This window comes from Priapulus caudatus, unplaced genomic scaffold (genome assembly GCF_000485595.1).
Source record: "Priapulus caudatus unplaced genomic scaffold, Priapulus_caudatus-5.0.1 Scaffold1733, whole genome shotgun sequence".
In the NCBI taxonomy this organism is placed as follows: domain Eukaryota; kingdom Metazoa; phylum Priapulida; class Priapulimorpha; order Priapulimorphida; family Priapulidae; genus Priapulus; species Priapulus caudatus.
In genome coordinates, this window is record NW_014578794.1 from 26,268 (window position 1) to 36,152 (window position 9,885).

The following is a 9,885-nucleotide window of genomic DNA, read 5'->3' on the forward strand; positions in this document are numbered from 1 at the left end:
TGCTAGGGGCCGATTTTTTTGAGAAAGCAAGAGCGACAATAGATTTTGATAAAAAGGTATTAACGCTGTGGAGATCAGTAGTACTGCTATTAGCAAAAACAACGAGAGGAAGTGTGACAGATAGATACTTACTCAGGGTTAAGAAAGCGGTATATGTAAATCCTCATACCCAGGTAAAGGTGTTAACAGGCTTGAAACTAGGAGCTAGAGGGGGAGAGACAGTGGCAGTAGAAGGGGCAGCTAATCTCAAGACGTTTCAGAGAATAACAGAGGTACACGTGGTTACTACGGTAGACATGGTCAGTACAAAGGGGGTACATTGTGTGATTAAGAATGAGACGGACGAAGGCTTTATTTTTAGAAAGAATTACACAATAGCCATAGCTGAGATCGTGTACCAACCAAGGGTACGGCGGGCCTGTAGCGTAATTAGCCAAGAAAGTGAGAGTAAGAAAGCGCCACCTAGTGAGGACCCACTTTCGAGAATAAACCTACAGGGATTAACACAGAGTAATAAAGGGCCGCTGAAGAAGATACTAGAAGCAAGTTGATACTAGCTGTTTGTACTTAGCAATAAGGATCTGGGTAAAACATACCTGGTTAAGATGTATATCGACACGAAGGACGCGCCACCGGTACGAACGCATCCATATAGAGTGCCGTTAAACCAGCAAAAAATAATCGACGCGCACGTAGACAAAATGTTAGCACACGAAATTATCCGACCCAGTCAAAGTCCTTATAGCAGCGGGGTCGTTCTCGTAGAAAAGAAAGATGGCTCCATACAATTTTGCGTGGACTATAGGAGGCTGAATAAGATTTCACATGGAAGCTCGTACCCACTACCGATTATCGAAGACATGCTAGCCAAGTTAGAGGGGGCCAAATTTAGAAGTAGCCTAGATCTTTGCTCCGCATATTGGCAGATAGAGATGGCGGAAGAAGACAAACATAAGACAGCTTTCTGTACATACAGAGCTCAGTATGAATTTAATAGAATGCCGTTCGGGTTACAAGGGGCAGGTAGTAAATTTCAGGATTTAGCTAATAAAGTATTAGACGGTCTACAGCACACATGTGCAATGGCGTACCTAGATGACATATTGATATATAGCGATACATTCGAGAATAATTTGAAACATATCTCAGAAGTGCTCAGCCATTTACGTAACGCAGGACTAAGAATAAAAGCTTCAAATGCGATTTCTTAAAGCCATCCCTTGAATTCCGGTGACATGTAATAACAAACGAAGGTATCGCCTCTAACACTAAGAAAGTAGAGGCAATCAAAAAGCTAAAGTCCCCATCCACAGTGAAAAAAGTAAGACAATTTCTCAGGATGTCAAATTTTTACAGAAAATTCATAAAAGGTTATGCAAAGATCGCTGAACCATTGACCAAGTTAACGGGGAAGTACATTAAGTTCGAGTGGAGCCCCGACGCACAGGAAGCATTTAACGAGCTAAAAATGAGACTACAGACAGCCCCATTCTCGCATATCCAAATCTGCAGAAGCCATACTGGCTACGGGATATACGATAAAACTGTATACGGACGCGTCACAGATAGCAATCAGGGCAGTGTTAACACAGGAGGACGATGAGGGGAACGAAAGGGTAAATCCATTTATCAGTTACGCATTCAACAAAACGCAGCTACGCTGGCCGACTATTGAACGGGAAGTCTATGCCATCGTTTTTGCTATTTGGCAACTGAGAACGTACGTATATGGAGCAACATTTTCCGTGTTCTGTGACCATAAACCTTTAAAATCCTATTCGAATCGAAAAGCGTTAAGAACGCTCGCATTCAGAGATGGGCAATTACGCTATCAGAGTACAACGCAGAGATCTGTTACCACGTGGGTAGACTGAATGTACAGGCACAAGCACTCTCGAGAGTGTCTGGGACAAGCCGCTGAGCGGCAGCGACGTAACTACGACCGGGGAGTGCGGCCATGTGCTATGGGTATGCGCTCTTGAGTGTGGTACTTCTACCTGCCGGAGGACGTAAAGATTGGTTTGCCATGGACAGGGCCATATCTAGTCATCCGAGAGCGGGGAAGCCTTAGATGGATACAGAAGAAAGAGGGAGCCACAGTGAAGGTGGTGAGTGTAAATGACCTCAAGCTCTTCGAGGGGGAACGCCCTCTCCAGGCGTGGGGTTGGCCCGAGGAGGAGACGCAGAATGGTTGAGTATTACCAGGCGTGGGGTTGGCCCGAGGAGGAGACCCTGGTAGTGGAGGAAGAGGCGGCTACAGAACTAGAAGGGAATGCAACCGAAGTAATGGAGCCTGGCACAGAGGGAAGGCAGGAGAAGGATAGAGATGAGCGAAGAGAGAGGAAGACAGAAGTCGACGACGGCGACTCCCCGAGACCTGTGGTGACCCCACCTCCGCAGGCGGAGACTGATGAGCGTGGAAAACGGTCGCCAGTAGATGTAGAGGTGAAGGAAAATCCTGAGGGGGAAGTGGACGTTGGGATCTCAAACACGAACTATCGACGGCAGGGGTTGGCTATTCTGCCCGAGCAGGAGACGCGGTCGCAACGTCACGTGCGCGCGCCGCAATTCTACGGGTTTTAGCCGAGTGCCAGAGATACCGCCACCAGGGCGCGGGGAGAAAATACCTGGCGGATAGTACGTTCCAGCAAGGATGCGGGTCGCCACCGCGGAACAGTGGAAGCGCAGGGGATGCGAAGGAGATGGTGGCTGAGGTAAGGGAGTCGACCACACCTGCCACTACGCTGAGAGAGAGAGACACGACGTGGCCATGAGTTCGCGTCGGCTGACGGCCAGGGAGCGCAGGGACGAGAAGGTAGGCAGACGAGCATCGGCGAGAGCTTCTGAGGCGGAAGATGGGGGAGTCGGGTCACACCGACGCCTTCCCCAGGACGATCGCCACGCCTGGCGCTCAGAAGATTGGAGTGTTGATGCCCAAGTGCGGGCGGCAGAATTGCTGTCGACCACTTCCGTCCCAGCAGCGACAAGCCCGGCGACAAGTGCCGACCTGAGAATGTCGTGGAAGCGACGATGGTAGCACTGGAAGTGCAAGAATAGTGGCGAAGCGTCGACGAGAATGTTGTAGGAGCAACGGTGATAGCATGGTGGAAAAAGAGTGCCGGTAAAGACGACGAGGAGATTCTGAGGGTAGTGGCGGGAGGATGAGATGACGAGCGGAACTGTTATGAAAACAGCCGACGCAGAGGGAAGGCGACACTAGCACGGCGACGTGGTGCGGTTTTCAAACGCATCACGCCGTCGCAGAGTCGCGCGAAATAATAAATGTAGCGGTAAGAGATAAAAAAAAAAGAAGCGCGAGAGCGCGAGATTAGTGATGGAGTGAGCGCGCTAGTCAAGGAGGCAGCGCGGGGTGACGCGAGGTAGTAACGGAAAGAATTATAGGGGATCCCCGTCTATGTATATTGCACCATGTAAAAGTGTATTGTGTAGTTAAAACAATTAGCAATGTTAGTTAGGGTAATGTGCAGACTACGTATCCGCTGCAGAGTAAAGTTGTGATGGCGCAGCACGGTAGGGGTATGAATGTATGCTTTGTATAATTATAAGGCGGTACGAGTGAGTGCCGTATATCAGCAGCGCTGGCAAGCAAAATCAGAAATAGACGCAGACAAGCGATTACGCGACATTCGCTTGTGCAAGGATGGCGTGGTTCGTTGAGAGATTAGAGGCGAGCACGTATGTGCGGTTAAACATACGCACCGTGTACCGTTACGCACCCACGGTGGCTAGAGGCGTGCGCGACGAGTTAATTTATGCACTGTAGGGCTGCTATCGCGCGCGAGCTGCGCTAGCGACTAGTGAAGCGGGAGATGAGAAAGGGAAACGGCCGGTATGGCTAAGAACCTATAGTGTAATTACGTGAAAGCGGATAATTAAGAATGTGTGTGATAGCGCGACAATGGTATAATTCGCAATAGTGAGTAGTTAGCGATACCGTATAGTTCGCGATATTGTATCGGTTGCAATATTGAATAGTTGAGAGGTATAGTGTAGTTTGCGATGTCGAGAAAGTTGCAATGTTGGGTAGCTCGCCGCAGGGGGAGCTCGCAAAAATGCGCGGCGGCGTATTATTAAGGAATCGCGGCGGTACGCGATATGGTGTGAGGAAAGTGAGGTAGAAAGAAGGAAAGTTAGGTTTGTCTATATTAAAGTTATGCTAGTTTGTAAGGGGTGCAATAAGCGGAATTTTGCGGGCGCGAGATGCGCGCGTCAAGAAGTAATGCGAGGAAGGAAAGGCGTTGAGCGAGGACAGGCCGCACGATCGGTAGAGGAAAGCGTTGATCGAGACTGAGCTACTGTGGGCATTCGCACAGACTGATCACAGACTAAGCGCGCCCTGCGGCCAGCTCTCGCGGGAAATCAACATCGAGATCAGACGACGGCTACGGCGAGAGGAGGAACTCGCTGAGGAGAGGCGCATGCTCCCCACCATCGAGGTGGGCCCGTGTGGGCCAGGGCGGTGGACGGTGGGGTGACGAGCGTGCGGCGCAGGCGATTGCCTGATTCCGTCTGGAAGATTGCGTATATTGGGGGGCCTAGCTCCCAGGAGGTCGCGCTGTTTGAGAAGGAGGTAGTGTGACGGAGTCAGGAATGAGCGAGGCGCAGGGAGGCTGTTTTTGCCGGCTTTGTGGAATTGAATGGTTCGATTCGTAGATCGAATAATTCAATTCACGGATCGAATGATTGGATTCACAGATCGAATTATTCGATTCACGGATCGACTGATTCGATTCACGGATGAAATGATTCGATTCACGGATCATTCAATCTGCGAATCGAACCATTCGATCCTGAAATTCATACCGGACCACTTTTCTGACTCTAGCGCCATCTATCAACAACTTGAGCAAAAAGGCACTAGTTCAAATTTGGAGCATTTTTACATTACGATAATTAATAAATTTCTATAAGTACTATAGCTCATAATAAGCAGAAGATATCAAATAATAATGTTACAATATATTCTTAGCATTTTGAGTTGACAATGGGTAGAGCGTAATTGAGGCGATCACAACTGTCTGGCGCGAAATATCTCACGTGTGCGAAATATCTGAGATAGAATGCGTATGCGCATGAGTGCCGACCCGACTAATGACAGCTCGTCTTTGTGTTACGATAGGTTGTGTACACTAGTACACTTGAAGGTTTGTGTAAAATTTGGAGAAGCTGGTGGAGAAGGAGGTGGGGAGAAGCTGGTGGAGAAGGAGGAAGGAGAGAAGGGAGCTGGTGGAGAAAGAGGGGGAGAAGGGAGAAGCTGGTGGATAAAGAGAAGGAGAAGCTGGTGGAGAAGGAGGAAGGGGAAAGGGAGAAGATGGTGGAGAAGGAGAAGGGGGAGAAGCTGGTGGAGAAGGAGGAAGGAGAGAAAGAAGAAGCTGGTGGAGAATAGGAGGGGGAGAAGGAGGGGAGAAGAGAGCTGGTGGAGGAAGAGGGGGAGAAGGAAGAAGCTGGTAGAGAAGGAGGAAGGGGAGAAGAGAGAAGCTGGTGGAGAAGGAGGAGGGGGAGAAGCTGGTGGTGAATGAAGAAGGGGAGAAGGGAGAAGCTGGTGGAGGAGGAAGGGGAGAAGGGAGAAACTGGTGGAGGAGGAGGAGGGGGAGAAGCTGGTGGAGAAGGAGGGAGGGAAGAAAGGAGAAGCTGGTGCAGAAGGAGGAGGGGGAGAACTGGTGGAGAAGGAGGAAGGGGAGAAGGGAGAAGGTGGTGGAAAATGAGGAGGGGAGAGGCTGCTGGAGAAGGAGGAGGGGAGAAGCTGGTGGAGAAGGAGAAAGAGGAGAAGCTAGTGGAGGAGGAGCGGGAGAAGGGAGACGCTGGTAGAGAAGGAGGAGGGGGAGAATCTGGTGGAGAAGGAGGAAGACGCGAAGGGAGAAGGTGGGGGAAAAGAAGGAGGAGAGAAGCTGGTGGAGACGGAGAAGGGCGAGAAGCTGGTGGAGAAAGAGGAAGGGGAGAAGGAGGGGGAGAAAGGAGCACGTGGAAGAGGAAGGGGAGAAGGGAGAAGCTGGTAGAGAAGGAGGAAGGGAAGAAGGGAGAATCTGGTGGAGAAGGAGGAAGGGGAGAAGCTGGTGGAGAAAAAGGAAGAGGAGAAGGAGGAGGAGAAGAGAGCTGGTAGAGGAAGAGGGGAAGAAGGGAGAAGCTGGTGGAGAAGGAGGATGGGGAGAAGCTGGTGGAGAAAGAGGAGGGGAAAAAGGAGAAGATGGTGGAGAAGGAGGAGGCGGAGAAGCTGGTGGAAAAGGAGGAAGGAGAAAAAGGAGAAGCTGGTGGAGAATGAGGAGGGGAAGAAGGAGGGGAAGAAGGGAGCTAGTGGAGGAGGAAGGGGAGAAGGAAGAAGCTGGTAGAGAAGGAGGAAGGGGAGAAGGGAGAAGCTGGAGGAGAAGGAGGAGGGGGAGAAGCTGGTGGAGAATGAAGAAGGGAAGAAGGGAGAAGGTGGTGGAGGAGGAGGAGGGAAGAAGCTGGCGGAGAAGGAGAGAGGGAAGAAAGGAGAAGCTGGTGCAGAAGGAGGAGGGGGAGAACTGGTGGAGAAGGAGGATGGGGAGAAGGGAGAAGGTGGTGAAAAAGAGGGATGGGTAAAAGCTGGTGGAGAAGGAGAAGGGGGAGAAGCGGGTAGAAATGGAGGAAGGGGAGAAGGGAGACGCTGGTGGAGAAGGAGGAAGGGGAGAATGGAAAAGCTGGTAGAGAAGGAGGAAGGAGAGAAGGCAGAAGCTGGTGGAGAAAGAGGAGGGGGAAAAGAGAGAAGCTGCTGGAGAAGCAGGCGGGGAGAAGCTGGTGGAGAAAGAGAAATGGAAGAAAGGAGAAGCTGGTGCAGAAGGAGGAGGGAGAGAAGCCGGTGAAGAAGAAGGAAGGGAAGAAGCTGGTGGAGAAGGAGGAAGGTGAGAAGGGAGCTAGTGGAGGAGGAGCGGGAGAAGGGAGACGCTGGTGGAGAACGAGGAGGGGGAGAAGCTGGTGGAGAAGGAGGAAGGGGTGAAGGGAGAAGGTGGTGGAAAAGAAGGAGGGGAGAAGCTGGTGGAAAAGGAGGAGGGCGAGAAGCTGGTGGAGAAAAGGGAAGGGGAGAAGGAGGGGGAGAAAGGAGCTGGTGGAGGAGGAGGGGAAAAAAGGAGAAGCTGGTGGAGAAGAAGGAAGGGGAGAAGGGAGAAGCTGGTGGAGAAGGAGGAGGGGGAGAAGCTGGTGGAGAAGGAGGAAGGGGCGAAGGAGGAGGAGAAGGAAGCTGGTGGAGGAGGAGGGGGAGAAGGGAGCTGGTGGAGGAGGAGGGAAATAAGGGTGAAGAGCTGGTGGAGAAGAAGGAGGGGGAGAAGCTGGTAGAAATAGAGAAAGAGGAGAAAGGAGACGCTGGTGGAGAAGGAGGAAGGGGAGAAGGGAACTGGTGGAGGAGGAGGAGGAGGAGAAGGCAGAAGCTGGTGGAGAAAGAGGACGGGAAGAAAGGAGAAGCTGGTGCAGAAGAAGGAGGGGGAGAAGCTGGTGAAGAAGGAGAAAGGGGAGAAGGGAGAAGGTGGAGGAAAAGGAGGAGGGGAGAAGCTGGTGGAGAAGGAGGAGGGGGAGAAGCTGATGGTGAAGGAAAAAGGGGAACAGTTGTAGCCTATGGCAGTACTATAATTATTAGAGGGGGTGCCCAATGCAGATATTCCTTAGAAGTGAATTACCGATGATTAAATGTTCGAACCACCCGTTTCCGAACCCCCCTACCGCGGCCGCCTGTATACAATGTCAATACATGTACAATGCGTACACACAGTGCAGGCGGGCGCGGTAGGGTGGGTTCGGAGTCGGGTGGTTCGAACATTTAATCATTTGTAATTCACTTCCGCGCGCATATATTTGCTAATATATTGACTAATCGTGCGTCAATAAACTCAATATTCACAGGGAGTATAGCTAAGACATGTGGCTATAGCTGTCTAGAATCTAGAAATGTAACTCAAGTCCTTCGCGAGATATTAGAGTTAGTACACTATCCTACGGGCCATAGCCGCGCGTATATATTAGCCTATGAGCCATACCGTGCGTATATCTTTGGTGATTAATTAAACTATTTGTGCTTTAACAAACTCAAACTTTACAGAGACCATAGCTAAGACATGTGTTTATATGTATATAAAATTTTAGAAAATGTAACTCAAATCGTTCGCGAGATATCTTACTATAAATTGGGGACTTTCTGTCTGTGTGTGTGTCCGGCTATACGTTTCCGCACCGCTCAACGGATCCTTTCCAAACTTGGTCGGAACATTCTACAGATCATGACACGTTGCGTGGGCTATTTATTTTTCACACTTTTATTTTTTTCACAATCCACGTTCAAAAACATTAAAAAAGCGGGACATTTTTGCACCTAGCGCGGGGCAACGTCACAACACGAAACCATCTAACGGGCATGGACTAGTAGCTATAAACGCAAGTCATCAACTGACAGTATAGCTTCAGTCCGTGAGTGGTGTTCTAGTAAGAAAATGGTCCTCAATCCATCGTGTAATGGTTGAGTTTATCGTACTTTCGTGAAATGTATAGTGGTACTTATCGGTGTTATCACCGGTGCTAAACGTTGTCATGTAGAATGTATAAAGAACGCAAGATAGCTGGTATGTACGTATTAAGTCAGTAAACGTTTTAATATGATCATATATCATATGATCATATATCATATATCATATGATATCATATGATATCATATATCATATGATCATATATCATCTAAGTTATAAACCCACAGACTGGGCAGAAGCGCATACAGATGCTTGCGCGATACATGAACATAACTTACGAGTCAAACAGTTGATAGGAAGTTAACGAATGCAGAGACCACTGGTACATAGACGAAAGGTGTTCTAGAGAGTCCTCCGCACAGCCATGTGGGCTATTTTATATGCGTGTCTGTCCATTGTCCTTCTCCTGGCCAATAGACGTTGTCTGGCGCGCTAATTGGCTGTCGCATAATAGGACTGGTTCCAGTTCATGCGCAGCAGTTAAAAAAGGCACTAGCTTTTATCCTTGACTTTCATAATTATTTATGAACTAATTTCTCTGTATTACAATCGAAGACCAAAACAATGCTGGTCACTTCCAGACATCCGCGGTACTCCATACTGTCTATGATGGCTTTGTTCTTCCCATCACGTCGAGTGAGAAAATATTATGTTTCTAGGTTGATGATAATCTCACGTTTGAAGAACACATAATGAACGTGTGCGCCAAAAGCTCAAAAACGCTGGCTCTGTTTTGGCGGATCAGAAAATTTCTCGACCATGATTCCTGCATAAAGTTTTACTTTGGCTTTGCCTGATATTGATTATGGTATTTTTTTTATGTGGGGAAATGCTGCGAAGAGTATATTGACAAAGTTTTTAATCTGCAGAAACGTTTTGCGCGGTTGATTCTGAACATTCGTAGACCTTCAGATGCCCGCACTGAAGAAATCTTTTTGCAGCTTGGTTTTATAACCATCGTTTTAATTACCATCGATCTTTTTTAACTTCCAAAATTTTACGTAAGCAGGCACCAGCCTATCTTGATGGTTTTTTTTTTACTTTGAATCATGAAGTGAGCTGCGGCATCCGAGTGGAATAATTTACCTCCTGACGTTCGAGATGCCCTTCCATTTATTCTTTTAAATTTAGTCTAAAGATAATCTTGCCCTATCAATAGAGCCCATTGTGATCTACTTACCCAGTAGAATTTTTAGTCCAAGTAGAGCTACTTCAACTCTTATTGTGAATTTATTTAATATTTAACTGTTGTATTGCTGTGAGACGTCCATGTGGAAGATATGTCCGCGCCATTTCATTGTGTCTGTACCTAATGTTTTACCGTCGTTAAATAAAGCTTTTACTTACTTAATTACTTACTTACTTACTTACTTACTTACTTACTTACTTACTTACTTAC

The 9,885-nt window shown here is 48.5% G+C and overlaps 1 protein-coding gene across 1 annotated transcript in view; it reads left to right on the top strand.

Moving 5' to 3' along the window:
- The first annotated feature begins 2,855 nt into the window (after positions 1–2,855).
- LOC106817461 (anaphase-promoting complex subunit 1-like) overlaps positions 2,856–9,885 on the top strand; it is a 14,119-nt gene continuing 7,089 nt past the window's right edge. The window contains exon 1 of the mRNA XM_014822125.1: positions 2,856–2,938. Within this exon, the coding sequence (XP_014677611.1) occupies positions 2,856–2,938 (83 nt within the window). The remainder of the gene's footprint in view (positions 2,939–9,885) is intronic.